The sequence below is a fragment of the Mus pahari genome, chromosome 3 (assembly GCF_900095145.1).
Source record: "Mus pahari chromosome 3, PAHARI_EIJ_v1.1, whole genome shotgun sequence".
In the NCBI taxonomy this organism is placed as follows: Eukaryota; Metazoa; Chordata; class Mammalia; order Rodentia; family Muridae; genus Mus; species Mus pahari.
The window spans coordinates 109,301,574-109,318,835 of NC_034592.1; the positions used below are offsets into that span (position 1 = coordinate 109,301,574).

At 42.1% G+C, this 17,262-nt stretch overlaps 2 protein-coding genes across 2 annotated transcripts in view; one reads left to right on the top strand and one right to left on the bottom strand.

Annotated features, from left to right (window-relative positions):
* The window catches only part of Fam227b (family with sequence similarity 227 member B), a 150,621-nt gene that overhangs the window by 40,132 nt on the left and 93,227 nt on the right, over positions 1-17,262 (bottom strand). The gene's annotated exons all lie outside the window — the stretch shown is intronic.
* Positions 2,553-17,262, top strand: part of Fgf7 (fibroblast growth factor 7) — a 53,671-nt gene continuing 38,961 nt past the window's right edge. The window contains exon 1 of the mRNA XM_029536488.1: positions 2,553-3,580. Within this exon, the coding sequence (XP_029392348.1) occupies positions 3,295-3,580 (286 nt within the window). The 5' untranslated portion in view covers positions 2,553-3,294. The remainder of the gene's footprint in view (positions 3,581-17,262) is intronic.

Below are 17,262 nucleotides of genomic sequence, written 5' to 3' on the forward strand. Positions count from 1 at the left end.
ACCTATATCCTTTCATGGGTATTTTGTTCCCTGTTCTAAGGAGGAATGAAGTATCCACACGATGGTCATCCTTCTTGGTTTTCTTGTGTTTGCAAAATGTATCTTGGGTATTCTAAGTTTCTGGGCTAATATCCTCTTATCAGTGAGTGCATATCTAGTGACTTCTTTTGTGATTGGGTTACCTCAAATAGTGCATTTTAAATACAAATTCCCAAACACAAGGGGCAAGTATGACATACCACTTCTTTTTTTTTTGAGATACCACTTCTATTTGAAGCTTTTCAGGTGATAACATTAATCTTTAAAAGTCAATATTTGAAGAATAGATGCAGATCTTTTTCTTACGGATTTACAATGCACAAGGTGGAGATATTTTCAGCTAAGGATGAAGCGACCGTTATCTGGAAAGAGTAAAGAAGAGAGAACTCGGAGAACTCTGCTTCTCTCTTCTGTATGTGCTTTCCGATAAGGACAAAAGGTAACGCAGAAAGAGAAGGAGAGCAGCTGTCCCGCAGATAGCTGAGCTGCTGGTCTAATGAGAACCATTTCTAACAAGTAAGCGTCTCAGGGACAGGAATGAAATTCCCCACCCCACCTTGGTCCCATCACTGGGAAGTAATCAATAACTTCGAAAGGAATTTAAACTGATACAATTTCCTGTCTGACTGTAACCTGCTCAGTGACATTCTTCGAATAGTCATTTTATACCTTGGTTCCAACATTGTGGACACTGCCTCCCCTGCACATTGTAAAGAGAGGCTGGGCACTCTAGTGTGCACTGAGAACTGACTGCATAACCTCCATTTCTCTATGGAACGTCAACTCGTACGAATTCTGAATCTGCTCATTACTAATACCCCCTGGACTGTGGGATATCACTAAGAACATCATCATACCTTCTGTCCTTTCCTATTCCTCCCTGGGAGAAAAATCATGGGACGTTCTGAGCTCTCTGGCTTTAAATAGATACAGTTATAGAACAACACACCCTCCTCTGCTTTGAAAGCCTAGTGCTTCAATATTTCATGAATCGAAGACAACTGTGTATGTTTGAAATATGGGGTGCTGTTGACTCTGCCCTCTGTAAGCACAATGAGAAAGGGAAGAACAATCACATCCAAATGATTCCATTTAGGTCTCTGTCTCTATTTGGTCTACCTGCACCACCTGGTGGTCGTGTATGTTAAGTGCGAAGTTTTGTGTGTGTGTGTCTGTGTGTGTATGTTTTGCAGGTACAAGGAAAAGAGAATTTTAATGTATGTATTCTTAAATATTCATTTAGGTTGGTGGTACAATGGTTCCATACTAAGTATAAGATACAGTCCCAATCTTGCTCAGTACGGATAGGCACACGCTCATTCTGGAAAGCAAAGGACTCTCCTGTATCCATTAGCTATCGGCCTTATTATTCCAGGATTTAGCAGTTATTTTTTTATGCTACTGCTCTCGGGGAGGCACAAGTCAAACATCAAGGTGAAACCATTTTTTCTGAAAGAATGATAGTTTTGCAAATCATGTGTCCTTGGCGTCTGTGTGTCATCCGTTGAAATAAATCACAAGACAGGATGTTAAAATGGCAGCCTAGCCCTGGTCTGATTAGACGTGGCCATTGATTTGATACCTGAGCAGCAGCTGAGTCCTGGGGAAGTAAGGGACTGATCCAAGGCCACACTGTTTGTTAGGATCCCAGTCCAGTAAGAAACTAGGTCTTCTTAGCCTAAAGACTCATACACAATGGTGCAGTATCTGTGAAAAGATGTGTCCTTGCCTAGGAATACCGGCTTTCAGGCCCTGAGCCTTGGGTTGCTCTAGTGCTCTGAATTCGAAGGACTAAAAACCTACCCTACTCTCACTTACCAACCTCCCCTGTCCCAATGTATTGTAAAGATCATCTAACGTTTAAAAAGCCCTTATATATGTTGTAGGAACATATGTTTTTCACAGACTGTACAGCTTCTGTGTTTAAAGGTCTAACATTTCCCTTTCTCTTTGTAACGGCTTGGGAGTCAGAGATCTGTTTCCACAGCGTGAATGCCCACTTGTGGATTTAAACCGAAGCCGTGTCCACAGCTCCCCCTTATGACCACTCAACAGCGTACAAGCCTCCTTCTAATTCTGCTGTTTTAGACAACGAACAGCTCACTGGTTAAGTTTTAATTGCTTCCAATGAGGTCAGCAAAGGTATTTATTGAAAATCTCTGAATAAAAGGCTCCACGCACTCACACAAGCGCACGCACTCACACAAGCGCACGCGCTCACACACAGAGAAAATCCTTTTGCCTGTTGATTTATGGAAACAATTATGATTCTGCTGGAGGATTTCTCAGCTGAGAAATAGTTTGTAGCTACAGTAGAGAGGCTCAAGTTGCACGAGGCAGACAGCAGACACGGAACTCTTGTGTACCCAGCTGTTCCAAACAGAACAAGTAAGTTACTGTTATTTGTCTTTAAAACAATGCTGACTCTTTTCTGAAAGATTGTCTCTTTCTGTGGTTATTGTCCTGGGGTGGGGTCGGGGAGAGAGACTTTTGAGCTGTGAAAATATCTACAGAAATTGTGCTGTAGTGCGTACGTATGGAAAGAGACTCTCGAGGTTCTCCAGGGCAATCCTGACACTTAACTTAAAATCTGGGTTGCTTAAGGGAAAATAATTATGAAGCACAAATGTAAAAGCATAGACTAATGAATTCCAGGGAGAGTGCTTCAACTTTGTCGATAGCAGCTGTAAAACTTGATTTAACTCAATAGCTGTGAGTACACAGTGTTTCCTGACAAGATAGCAACTAGAATGAATGGTGAGGTTTTCTGTGGTGTCTCCTCACTAATGCATAGCTCTTCTGAATCTATGTGCAGAGTGGCAGAGATGCTCATATCCTCTGTGGAAGCTGTTTTAAATGTGCTTTCAACATTTAACTACACTGACATGTTAGACTATCTATCTACTGAAATTTATACATACTTTGTTTTTTTTTTATCTCCCTCCCTTCTCCCTCTCCCCAGTCCTAATCTCTCTCTTCGAACAGAAGTCAAGGAGCAACCACACAGCAGCAATTGGCCTTGTCACGACCTGTTTCTGTAAGGATATACCTATCAGCTGTGTTCCTGAAGGAGGAATCCTGTTATTGGAATCAGAAGCTAAAAGATAAGGCTAATAGTTTGGAAAGAGCGACGACTTTTTCTCAAATCAATCTCCAGTTCACAGATAGCAGGAGGCCCATGACCTAGGAGTAGCAATCAACGCAAGATTCAATTCTCATTATGTTATTCATGAACACCCGGGGCACTACACTATAATGCGCAAATGGATACTGACACGGATCCTGCCAACTCTGCTCTCCAGATCATGCTTCCACCTCGTCTGTCTAGTGGGCACAATATCTCTAGCCTGCAATGACATGAGTCCCGAGCAAACGGCTACGAGTGTGAACTGTTCCAGCCCTGAGCGACATACCAGAAGTTATGACTACATGGAAGGAGGGGATATAAGGGTGAGAAGACTGTTCTGTCGAACCCAGTGGTACCTGAGGATTGACAAACGAGGCAAAGTGAAGGGGACCCAGGAGATGAAGAACAGCTACAGTAAGTGATGCCTGTGTCCCAGCCCTGCTTAGCTCTCTATGGTTTGTCTAAGGCTTACTTTCTGGTGCCGTGTTCTCCTTTCCTATGGGGGCAAAAATCAGTGTAATAGATCAAGTCCTAATTTTTCTACCTTGGGATTTCTGCACTAACTCCCTAAAACATCTCTTGTAATAGGGCAAGTGTCCTCACCTTATGGCTGGAACTGATAATGGTTGGAAAACACTCTGTGGCTTAAATCCAAATGACTTGTTAGTAAGAAAACATGTCAGTGAGCAGGCATGCTGGTGTGGGACTGTTTTCCTAGTAAAGCTCAGTAGCAGTTTGCATCGAGTTCTCAGGAGGTGTTCACCAAACTACCAGCCATTAGTTTGAGGAGCAGAGGATGCATCTGTCTTTGTTAGTTGTGTTGCCTTTGAAAGGACTCTGCCATGGTACTAACTGGTTAAGAATCTACTTTCTGTGTGCTTCTAAAACAGAAGGGAGTCGGTGATGCCCTGGAACATCTTTAGTCGAATGAGTTTGGTTTAGATTCCTTGACTCCCCACCCACAGGTAACAGACCTTTCTAGAAGTTTCTGTATCAAGAGTCTCTGTCATGTAAGGACTCTAATTTAAGAGGAACTTAAATCTGAGGAAGCAGAGCTGAGTTGGAAGGCAGGTTGTGTCCGAGACTTTCACCTGGAGCACCCCACTTTCCCCTCAAGACCCAGTTACTTTTTTTACCTTAAAATGCCAGGGCTTGGGCTTTCATTTGATGGTTACAGTGAGTAACTAATCTTAGTAGTACTAAATGCAATGGCATAGAACACACACTCAACATTTACCTTAGGTATTTAACACCCACACGTGGAAATAGTTTTCTTAGCACTAATAACACGTGGGTGGCGTTGACACTGTATGTTTGATAGTATGTGTGGCAGTACAGTCTGAGAAGGGTACATGGAGACAATAGTGTAGCTGGGTGTCTGTGACAGGGCCACCCCAAATTGTTCCTATCTGTTCCTGACATATCTTTTGGCTCTAAACTCACTGACCAATAGATAAAGAGTTTGGTGAGGAACCTTCATTTCAGCCATAACTCATACAAACTGAGCAAGGACACATGCCTGCCCTGGAGGACTGATTCTGTGGGATTCAGCCCAACAATGGCCACTGGAGGAGGGTTTGCTGACCCTCACTTCTATGTGGCCTTTTCATTTGATTTGAAAATCAGTGAGCCTTATTGTAGATAATAGAATCATGGGGGAAGTCACAGCATGTGTCCCGTCCCTGTCTGTTAATGACTTTGGGGCACTTCCTTAGTGTTCACAATCTTCAACTGGTAAACATGGTTCTGAGTCAGGGAATGTACCACACAATGCAAAGCCTCCATGCTCATTACCTTAGCTGTCACCCAAAAAGTGAGGTAAAAGCACCTGTTCTCTCTCCAGAATAACCATGCAGGCAGGGCTAACTTCAAATTTTGTAACAAGGTTATTACCATAGCTCAAATGCAGACTTCTTTTTATTTAACGACTAATCCCTTTGGATGCTTTTCACTAACTCATAAAAAAAGGTAAAAAAAAAGGTAAAAAAAAAATAATAATGGGTGGGAACATTCAGTGAAAATGATTATTTGAGATTAAAGTAGTTACAATTGGAACATGTAAATATATGTGAATTTTATTTTGCTGTGTTAAATTCCTGGAGCTCATGAATTTCAGGTATTTGTATTTATTTACAAACTGGTAACATCACTTTATAATGGGAAACATGGTGCAGTGCTAAACCTGAGAAGTCTTAAAGCCTGTTTGGCAAACCCCCCTTCTCTTGAAGCAAACTCTATAGTAATAAGAAAGACAAAAGTCTTCCCCGAAATCATGGTGTTGGGACATCAGAGTGCCTTGTACTTAGAGAGACTTGACATCTTTTATGCAAATAAGTTTCTTACAAGTCTTTTAATAGTCTAAATTTATACACTTTCTTGGCATAGTTCAATCTCAAGGAGAGAGTAAGACCTCGTGAGACGCTCTCAGGTAAACTATAAAATAGTTCCCATTGCCCTGCCATCCTACTGAAAAGACAAGGTAAGGTTTCTCCCGAATTAGACAGATGTGATGGTACTTTTGTGTGCAGGAAATCCAAGAGTCAGAAGAATAAAGGAGAATAATTTATTAGGAGAAAAATCTGATAATTATTGCCTGCTAGTTGAGACAGACTTGCTCAGTTTAAGAATGAACATACGCAGATAGACGTATCTGAGGCTGGAGCTACTGAGTCAGGGAATCCAGGTCCAAATAGTTCGGAAGAACTTGTCCACTGTAACCACACGGCATGAGAAATGCAATCGCACAAGCTCAAGGTGGTTTCACAGTCTTCAGAGTTAGCTCAGTGATCCGAAGGAGGTGGTCCCCCTCGTGCTGTCGTTAGGGTGACAGTTAATAGTGACTGGATTCAAATGAACTGGGTTCAGAAAGACATACAGCTCAACATCAAACCCGAGACTTCCTTCTCATGGTTCTGATGCCTTCTACTTTTAAGCAGGTCCTTAAATGTCTCTGGAAGCCCTTTACAATGGCGTCGGTTTTCATTTTCTTCTCGTTAGCCACTCTCATGGCTTTTGTTTGAGTGAAAGGCAACATGACCTGAGGGTATGGATGAGTCTCGGCAGGCTGCTTGCTTCCTCAGTCTAGCATGGAACCCTGGGGTCGTACACATGCTAGGCACACCTGCTACCCATGGAAGCACATACTAACCTCCTGGGAATATGCTTTATAAAACACTGGTAGATATGGGCAGCCTTGCAGAAACAGGTGAAAGATTTGGGTGTGTCAAGACTTCCGAGGTGTTGGGCTGGGCTGGGTGGATTTAGAGCTGAGAGGAAGAGAGGGGAATGGTGAGCTGGTGTTAGCATTAGTGCCTCAAATCTTCAGGGGAGTTGAAACTTCACTTCAGGTACCGTGGTGTTTGGAGCCCTTGCTTTAGTCTCCTCCATCAAGTTTAGATCAGAATAAGTCAATTGTGTAGCAAAAGGAAGGTGAACAAACCAAGTCATCCAAACAGTTCGCCAGGATTTGAAAATTCAGGAGGGGCCAGGAGTAGACCACAGTTTCCACTCTTTAGGGCAGTCTGAGGGGAACCACTCTCCTCTCTCTCTGGTGCCCTTCATTTTCATTCATCTCAACTGACGAAACTGGAATTCAACAACAAGAAGAGATGCAGGAGAAGTTCATATACAGAGAGCATTGGTGGGCAGCATCGTGGAGGACAGGGAATGAATGGTCAATGTTTCAAGTGCTTCTGTTGTAAGGACTGTCCCCTTGGAGACAAGGCCAGAGGCTGGATTTAGATAATTATTGGAGCGGCCAGCTCATCAGCAGACCGAGGCAATCAGTCCACACCTGACAAGAATAGAACTGCTGTTTAGCTGGGAGCTGAGGTGCCGAGTGAGAAATGGCGGCAGTAAGAGACAGATGTGGGATGGAGGGCCCAGCACCCTAGGCTCATTCTGTGGGATGGAGGGCTCAGCACCTTAGGCTCATTCTGTGGGATGGAGGGCCCAGCACCNTTAGGCTCATTCTGTGGGATGGAGGGCCCAGCACCCTAGGCTCATTCTGTGGGATGGAGGGCTCAGCACCTTAGGCTCATTCTGTGGGATGGAGGACCCAGCACCTTAGGCTCATTCTGTGGGATGGAGGGCCCAGCACCCTAGGCTCATTCTGTAGGATGGAGGGCTCAGCATCCTAGGCTCATTCTGTGGGATGGAGGGCCCAGCACCTTAGGCTCATTCTCCTGCTTTGTTTGTATTCAGCGACTGCGATATTGTGTTCCCACCAATGGTTAACACCATCCATTCTTCTGGAGAACTCCTGGATGACCAGAGCCTCTAATTCTGGAGGAAGCTCATCTGCCCTTTTAAGTATTGTTAGTCATGTAGTAAGAAAGGGTTATTTGTTCTGAGAGTTGGCCAATGACTTGGCAACATCCTCTTTTGGATTGGTAGGCTGTGATGGGATGTGGCCTCCCAGTTGGCAGAACACAAATAAACACAGCATTGTTGGATTTGACTTTGGCCACAGAATCTCCAGCAACTCAACTGTCAACAATTCTTTGGATTGGTTTCTGTCTGCACTAGTCTCTATAGTACCTCCCCCACCCCAAGTACACACAGCATCTTAGAACGCCGGGAGTGTAAGTGTGCTTGTGTCCCAAAGAGTTCTTAGTAATTTTTGTGAAAGAACAACACACAGTGTCAAAATAAACAAAATTATAAATGTATAACCTTCCTTAAAAAAAAAAAAAAGACAAGGATCATGTCACACTTGTGGACCCTGGGGGACATGTGCAAAACAAAATCCTAGACATGATTGACAATCTGGAATCTTCTAGAACTGGTGACTGGGATTCCTTACTAAAGGAATTTCAAGTCTTTAAAATATGAAGGATGAATACATTGCTGGGGGGCAGATTTAAGAAATGTTGGCCACTCTATGGAAACTCTGATATTAATTTTTCCATATTATCATCTTTATTTAGTTATGGCAAGTATCTGAAACTCACTGAATGCTAGCCCAAGTATGTTCTCTTAACATTCTTTCACTTAAAATCACCAGTTGTTCATATTTAGTTTTCTTGGTTTTAATTCTATGTGTCTGTGCTGATGGCTAGTGCAGGGCACAGGTATTACAAACCCCTCAGGGCAGAGTTGCAGGAAGGTTGTGAGTTGCCCGATATGGGATTTAAAAATTGAACTCAGGTCTCTGCAAGAGCAGTCCATGCTCTTATCCATGGAGCCATCTCTCCAGCTCCACAATGGCCATCTCTCCGTTCTGGCCATTTCTGCACTTGTCCAGATCAGATGGTCTTTTTCCTATAGCTAAGCTGTGTAAGATCTCTGCAGCCTGTGGGTTAGGAAAACCAAAGGCCAGAGCGGCCTGAGGGAGCAGAGGGAGGAGGATGTTAGACATGTGAAGGAGCTGCTCGCTCTAGATTTGTTTCTTCTTCTATTTCTCAATCTTGGCTGGATAGTGTATTCAGCTGGGACCTGTAAAAATTATGGATGCCAGATCCCATCCATAAAGACTCATTAAGTTGATCTAGGATGCAGTCTGGGCATCAGGAACTTTAAAAGCTCTCTAGATGATTCTGAGATGCTTCCAAGGCTGAGAACTACTATACTGTGGGAATCACAGTAGAGTACTGGATGGATTGTAGCTCAATTGAATCAGAATCTCACTGGGAGGGAGGAGACTGGAAATCAGTATTCCCTATGGTTTTCCAGCTAGAGATGAATGCATGGCTAGGGGCAGGGTAGAGGTGGTGGGTGGGGAATGGGATGCAGACTGAGCCATCTCAAGGTTGCTTGTAAACATTTTGGAGCCCTTGCATTTTAGAGAGCTTCAAAGTTCCCCCACCCTCATCCCACACCAATGGACTGGAGGAATGCCTCTCTGAATAATGAATCAAGGACTTCTTTCAGGCCACTTGGACTAATCTCAATGGCGTCAACATGTGCTGAACAGGCCTAGACATGCATGGAAGGACAGTCCCATGGCATGATATAAGAAGGTTGCTGAACTGGATAACACAGCTGCATCGTGACAGGTGCTGGAGCAGGGCAAGGGAGGTCCAGACATCAGTGTCTGTCTGCTTCTAACTGTGAGCTCAGACACTTCTAAATCGGGCTTTCATTTCTCATAGCCATGCTACTAAATTCAAAGGTAAGAGACTGAAAAGACAGTGGCTAGCCAAGAAAACCCAGCGGGGACAGAGCCACAGGTCCCTAAAGGATGCTTCCAGTCTGGTGGAAAGGACTGGAAGCCAGGCGCTTGCCCTCTTGGCAAGGCTGGGATTATACACAACATGAAGGCTGTACTTTGGTTACTTTTTGTTTTGTTTTGTCTTTAGAGTAAATAGTTTTGGTAGCACGGTAACATCTGTAGCATCAGTATGGAACAACACAGTATCTCTACATTTAAATTTCACATATGGCACATAACACTTGGGAAAAAAGTCAGGGCAATAGCTTATCTTCCTACACTCCAAGCAGGTTGAAAATAAAAACCCTCTTCTATGCACCTCCTCTGAAAAGCTGTGTTGAAGGCCACTGAACACTGATGGGGAGGTGGCGCAGTAGTTCCAAGCAGGCACTGCTTTCTGCAGAGGACCTGACCTGAATTCAGTTCTCTGCACCCACGTCGGGTACCTCCAGCTCCAGGCACTCCAACAGCCTCTTGGATTGTTAGGCATCTGTACTCATGAGCACTTATCTCTTGTACCACATCCACATAATTAAAAACGAAAGGTCACTGACTATGTAATTCTTGACAGAGGTTCATCTCTGCATTTGAACTTATTTGTAGACCTACCCTAGGTAGTGAAATAATTCAATATTTTTAAATACCACGCCTCAACTTTCTTAAGTGGCATATTTTTCATTTTCCATTATATTTCTCATTTTGTGTTTGTTTTTGAATTTTGGATGCAATTATGGATATGTTGACAGAAATATTTGAGACGAAACTCAGAATCAACTCAGTCTGCATATTTTCCTTAAGGCAGTGTTTCCAAATTGTATTTTTTAGAACACTGGTGTCCCTTGAGATATTAATGGTGTTTCCTCAAGCTGTTTCTCTGGCTTGCTGAGTAGGAACTACTTGGTTAATAACGCTGAATTAGTCTCTTGCAGCAGAAGTCTCTGAGCCTATGTTATACTATGGTCAGCCTCAACTTCAGGGCAATATTCTATGGAGGTTCCCACGCTAATGTGATGACAGAACACTCCTCTGTCCCCCACCCATCTCCCTGCTCCTACTCTTTCTTGGTAGAACATTTAAATTTATTAATTTTCAACTTGAGAGCAAGCTGGGATCCATCTTTGGAGTAGTCAAGAACTAAACCAACCTATTACTCAGCTGTTCGTCTGAAACAAAAAAGCCACACAACTGCCCTGAACTGCCCCAAGATTTCAGAAGCACAGGAGCCCAGGAGTTCTGTGGATACCGAAGCTTGCTTGTTAGTCTTCGTTAAGACAGTGTTCTGTACAATGATGAAGGTCTAAATCCAGAGGTTTCCAGTGGGGTTTAAGCCTGATTGGAAGTTCTGTCTGAACGCTAGGCAGCACTATGGGACTGTTTTCCTGATAGGAAATGATGTCTGTAGCTATGCCTGGACAACCACCAAACTATAGAATTGTTTCTCACGCAGTCACTGAAAATGCTTCAGGATTGCAAAGGTGATTGAAAAATTCTCATCACACGGACACATGTACTCATGTGCAAACAACAGACTTTTATTTTACTTATCAAAAAAGTGGTTCAAGCGAAAACTGTTATTTCTATTTCATCAAGTAACAAGTTTCATTAACTGGCCAAAAGGTATTTAGAAACCTGAATTATAGGCTCTTATGGGAAAACTAGCAGAGGACCACTCATCTGAGGTTTCTAAGGGTAAAGGGCCAGAGGCTCACCCATCTTCTCCACACTTTAGGTGTTTTGCTGGCTCTTACTGTGTGTAGCTGGCACTCATACTGGAGTGCTCTCAGCCTCATTTTTATCTCCCTCTGGTCCAGCGTGCTGCATTTAGTCAGTGGAAGAAGGCACAAAAATTTGCAGTTGTTAAATATATTTTTCATTACATATTTAAAATCAGGTATAAGTAAAATTATGTTGTTAAATCTTCAAGAAAATAGATGTGAACAGTAACTAAAAGCCTTTCTAAAAGAAAAGAAAAACACATCTCATTTTTTTTTCTTATATTCTATTCTTCAGAAATAAAATTATTCCCCACAAGCAATTTGGCTAAGTTTTTTTTTTTCTATGAAATTTGAAGGGCCAGTGGAAGTCTGCTTGTTATCAAGGCTGACTGCGTAAGCAGGCACAGATAGTGACACTAGTGGGGCATTAGGTGTCAGGGCAATGTGAAGACCAAGCCTCGAAGAGCTGTGGTCTGTCCCAACATTTGTTCTTATTTTTATCAACAAGCATACCCAGGAGAAATAGTTCATAGTTGGTATTGGCTAAAGGAACATCTGTATTGAGAGAAAACAAAGAAAAACCTTTAAGAATGAAAAATACGTTGTGCTAGCAGAAAACAAGTCTCAGTGGTTGTTTTAGGGTGGGAATCTGACTATTAGTGAGAACAGTCCTTGTACTGATTGGTTTTGTGTCAATTTGACACACACTAGATTCATCAGCGAAGAGGAAATAGCAACTGACCAACTGCCTCCATCTGATTGGCTATGGGCTTGTCCCTGGGGCAGTCCCTTGATTAATGATTGATGTAGGAGGGCTCATTTCATTATGGGTGGTACCCTGATGGCAGATGTTGGTCCTTGGCCATATAGGAAAGCAAAAACTGAGAATGCCAGGAGGCAGCATCCCTGATTGATCTTCCCTTCAGTTCTTGCCTCCAAGTTCCTTCACTAACTTCCCTCAGTGACACATGGTGACCTGGGAGTTTCTCAAGTTGCTTTTGGTCAGGAGTGTTTAATCACAGCAGTAAAGGCAAAGTGGAGGACTCCGAACACAGTGATCTGAGGAAGGAAATGCTCACTGAGAGAGAGAACTGAGGACAGGGAGGAACTCTGGATCGGTTCTCACTGGTTTTGAGTAGCAATAGCCTGATAAGCAAGGGTCTCTTGTGTCTTAGAGAACTTTTAGAAGTGTTTCTGATCACATCCTTGGTTCCTCTGGTTCGAGGCAGGGAGGCACAGATTCATGGGAGGTCGTCTGTGGAATGCACATCCTTTCTTCCTTACTTTGCACCAAAGGAAAGGTATTTGAAAGATTGAGGCTACTTTTCTTTCTTCTTCTTTCTTTTTAACCTATTTTATTAGATGTTTTCTTCATTTACATTTCAAATGCTATCCCAAATGTCCCCTCTACCCTCCCCACACCCTGCTCCCCTGCTCACCCACTCCCACTTCTTGGCCCTGGCCTTGTTCCCCTGTATGGGGCATAGAAAGTTTGAGGCTACTTTTCTGTTTTCATTCCTTTGTTAAATTCAATAGTCCCAATGCCTCCCTTTGAGAGACTAAAGAATAGTAAACAATTCCACAGCCTGGATTTTTGGAGAATTAACTGTTTAGTTGGGGGTAAGGGGTAGACTACAGGCCAGAGGGAGCCAATATAGAGAACCCAAGGGATTTCCTAGCCCAACAAGAGAGAAGCTCAAGTGTGCCATCCTTTGAGCAGATGCCTTTTAAGATGCTCTCATTAGTTACCACAGTGTGATTTTTGATAGCAAATGAGAGCAATTTAGCATCTCTCGAGGTATCAGTGTTGAGCTCACCAAAGGCAACCCTGACTTTTCTTTATTTCAAAAAACACGAATACACACACACACACACACACACACACACACACACACACCACAAGAAAATAATAAATCTTTGGGATTGAGAGATTGTTCAGCAGTTAAGAGTACATACTGCTCTTGTATAGGACCAGAGTTTAGTTCCCAGAACCCATATTAGGCAGCTCACAAGCACATGTAACTAGCTCCATGGGGGAATCCAACACTTCTTTTGGCCTCCATGAGCCATAATTAAAAATAAAACCTTAAAAAAGTCTCCATGAGAACATTGGCTTGCAATAGATCATCAGATTTTTATCTGATTGAAGTATTTACTAAAAATATGACTACTTTCAACTAAAATGTAAATTCCCTTAGAAACACATTCTGAAAGGGTCTCTGAGCGTGTCACAGGGAGCTATCAAAGACTGCTTTTTGAATTAATAAATGAACTGAATAGGGAGTCCACTCCACTTCATATGATGACTTTCTATGAAGGGAAACTTTTTTGTAAGTCATAATTCAATTTATGCTAGCTTGAAAACAGCACATTTCTCACACGTATAGCAGCATATATCTCTCCTTTTGGTTTTCCAGTGTTCATGATACTTCAGTCAGAGCAGGAGATGGCGGCTGTAAAGGCTACACCGTTGTTTTGGAGTTCTTTTCCTATTGTACTTCCCGAGAAGCGGGAGGTGTGATGGTTTTTAGACACATGGTTAACGTTTTAGGGTAGAATTGTAGAGAGGAACTGCTGCCTTCTTTGGCTGAGACCGTTGAAGTGTCTGTGTGTGAGAGGTGAGGCTTAGCTCCCTCCCATGAGCGGTTCACCAGACCATAATGTGGCTACCTCACGGCCTCATGGATCGACTAGGGACCTGGAAGAACTCCAGCCAACTTTCCTCTTCATGTCTCTCGCTTGCTTGCTTCGATTTTGTCAGACACCGAATCATGGTGGATCTCAGAGAAGTCTGGCAGGAGTCTGTATCTTGGCTTTAAGATTTACTTTGAAATTTATGACCTTTTAATGTATTGTAATAGTTTATTAGGCATTTACTTTAAAATCATTACATTGTAGAGAAGTACATTTGTTTTTTATTTTAAGTCTTTGAATTTAGTCTCTGAAAAAATTGTGTAACATATAACAGAAAACATCTTTTTTTTTTTTTTTTGAGTGACTAAAGGCTATAGCTAAAACAGGTTAATTCTTTTACAATATAAATGCCAATACTGGAACTGGTGAAATATTTTCCTGGGTTGTAAGGACTTCTTGAGCTCTCTCCGACTGTAAGCTTGAGCTAGCACTTTTCGTCCCATGGAATAGATGAGAGAGGCCTGAGGGAACTGGTCAGGCCAGTTGGCTCGTTGGTGCTCCAATTTTAGTTTTAAAATCATACACGATGCTGTTTGCATCACATTTGGGTATCATTCACTTTAATTATGACATTTTGGTGTGTTCAAAACTAGTGGATGACTCAACTGATCAAACGGCACTGATGGATGGTTGCCTGGAAATCATGCCTCAGTGTGAGGATGTTCACAGAGGGCAGGACCGAGAAGTGGCGTTTAGTGCCATTGCATGTGAGAGTGTAGGGAAGTCTCACACATGAGCATTATGGTAGCATGTACAGTGTGGCCTGCTGCACACTTTCCTGTCACATGTATTCTACTGCCAACTCCCATTATTAGTAACTCTTCATGAGAAAGGGGGAAAAGGAGGCATCTCAAGTAATTTCTTTCCTCCAGTGAAAGCACAGGTCATCAATATTGTCTTAAGATAATAATGAAACTTTTTACTACATCAAGGCTATATGTATGTATATACATATATACATACATACATACACACACACACACACATATATACATATGTATATATAAATCGAGTCACCTTATAACAAAGAGACAATACTTCTCCCAAACAGCATACGTGTACAATATTTTGCTCACAGGACCTGGCTTATTTCTCAAGTGTGGATGGGCTGGCAGACATAAACATGCTTTGTAGGTGGGTACTGGCTCTGAACTCCTAAGGGAAGCAATGTGCAGAGTGTAGATGTGAACTCAGATAGGCTTAATTCAGAAATAAACGTCCAGTTACCACTACTTGTATCACTATACTGTGACTGGAATCACTAAAATTCCACATATCAACATGTGCCACGCTGTGGGGCAATTTGCATATAAAATATATAAACATAAAATCTTCTTTCCTGTCGTATGGCCTAATGAGTACTTAGCATTATTTTCTATTAAGCTAATACTTTACTCCAACTTCCTCCCCTTTAAAACATCTCCATGTGTTGCTCTGCCCCTTGAGTTGGTACAGTAATTTCAGATTCTTTTGCTTAAAGATTGCTAAAGATGCAGAAAAAGAACCGACTTTGAATGCATTTCTAAAATGTATTGATATGTCTGTACTCTGCTCATTAGGGTCTGCATAATTTATAGAACAGACACACATATACACATTAACTTCAGAAATTAAACCAGGCAATTTTCGGGGTAGATATAGACCTGGGTCATCTAGTCACAGGAGGACTAAGCACATCCTCTCTTTGGGTCCTATTCTTAAGAGTGTTAATTCAGCTCTGATACACTACATAGGTACTGTGATATGATTGATTAAGTTATTTTAGTGTCTTATAAAAACAGTTTAGAAGTTCTGTGTTCTCAAAGTTACAATGGTTCTTTCTAGTAATTAATAGTAGTATTTGTTGAAATTGATTTAGAGTATATGTTGTACAGTATACTTTGGCTGCATTGATACATAAAAAATTTACTATGGGGAAAATTTCAGTTCATTTGGGATATCAACGCCACAAAGAATACTACTGTATAGAGGAATGCTTAGGTGTTCACAGTGGGACACATCTTGTGACCTACCTACTAGGCTCATGCCCCTTTTAACAGTAACAGATATGAATCTTTATTGTGAAGTGGGTCTTCAATCAGAAAGCGTTACCAATATAATTATCACGCTGTATTGCATCAGTGGGCATACTTTGCCAGGCCCTTTGTTACTGTACCTCATTCCCAGCGGGGTTGCATTGTTCATTATCTTTCTCCTCACCTATTATTATCCCTTCCATTACTATGAGAGCTAGCCAACACGGATGGATGAAACTTGCTTTTCTCACGTTCTGTGACTCAAATACATGGTATCCCCAGAACTAGAATATTCTGGAAGGCATCCAAGGGCTACAGCAATAGCTTTATAAAGTTTGGTAGTCTCTCCCACTGACTTGATAAGCTTCACCTGGCTTCTTGTTAGATAACTTAAGGTGTTTGTGAGAGGTTTTTGTCTCTTTGCTATAAGGTAACTCCTTTAAAAATCGCACACACACACACACACACACACACGCACACGCACACGCACACACACACACACACACACACACACACACACACACACACGCGGACACACGAGTTTAGGAAGCTTCTGCATCAGAAGGTTTCCATTTGGCTTACTCAACCATCTTTAGTGTGTATCCCTGTCCATACTGCAGTCTTTCCCTTGCCCTCCCACCCCCTACTCCACTTCATTCTTCCTGTTCCATTATTCCCATTTGTACCACCTGTGTTCTCTCTGTCTTTTTTTTTCTCTCTGTCTTTTTACATTCCTTTCACCATACCCTCTTTCTGGCTTTTTGACTTTTAAGAGTTCTTCAATTTTAGCACACATGTGTAAGGAGTCAAAGCTAGCATCCATATATGAAGGAGATCAGGTGGCATTTGTCTTTCTGGGTCTAGGTTACCTCACTCACAATGTTTATTTCCAGCATCATCCATTAACCCACCAATTTCATTTTTCTTTATTGCTGAACAAAATTCTGTTGTACATAGGAACATAGGTACATAGGTCATGGCTATTGTGAATAGAGCAGCAATAAATAATGGACAATATGGACGAGCAAGTAGCCTTGCATTAGAATGCAGAGTTCTTTGTGAATATGCCCAGGAGTGGTATAGCTGGGCCACATGGCAGATCTATTTCTAGGTTTTTAAGGAACTTTTAGAATGGCTCCCCATTTGAGAGTGCCAGCATTCACTCCAGTAATGAGTAAGTTGCCCCCTTTCTCTATATCCACACCAGTAGTGACTGTAATTTGTTTTTTTGGGTTTTAGCATTCTGACTAGGGTAAGATGAAATTTCAAAGTTGTTCTAATCTTCATCTACCTCATGGATAAACAGGGCAAGCTGGATATATACATGCCAAAGCACAAAACTAGAGTTATATCTCTCACTCTGCACAAAACTGAACTCTAAGTGGATCAAAGCCTCAACACAAAGCCCTGATGTACTACCCCGATTCAGTTAGAGGAGAAACAGAACATGCATCAACTCATAGGCACTGCTTGGACTTCTTTTTTTTTTTTTTTTTTTTTTTTTTTTTTTTTTTTTTTTTG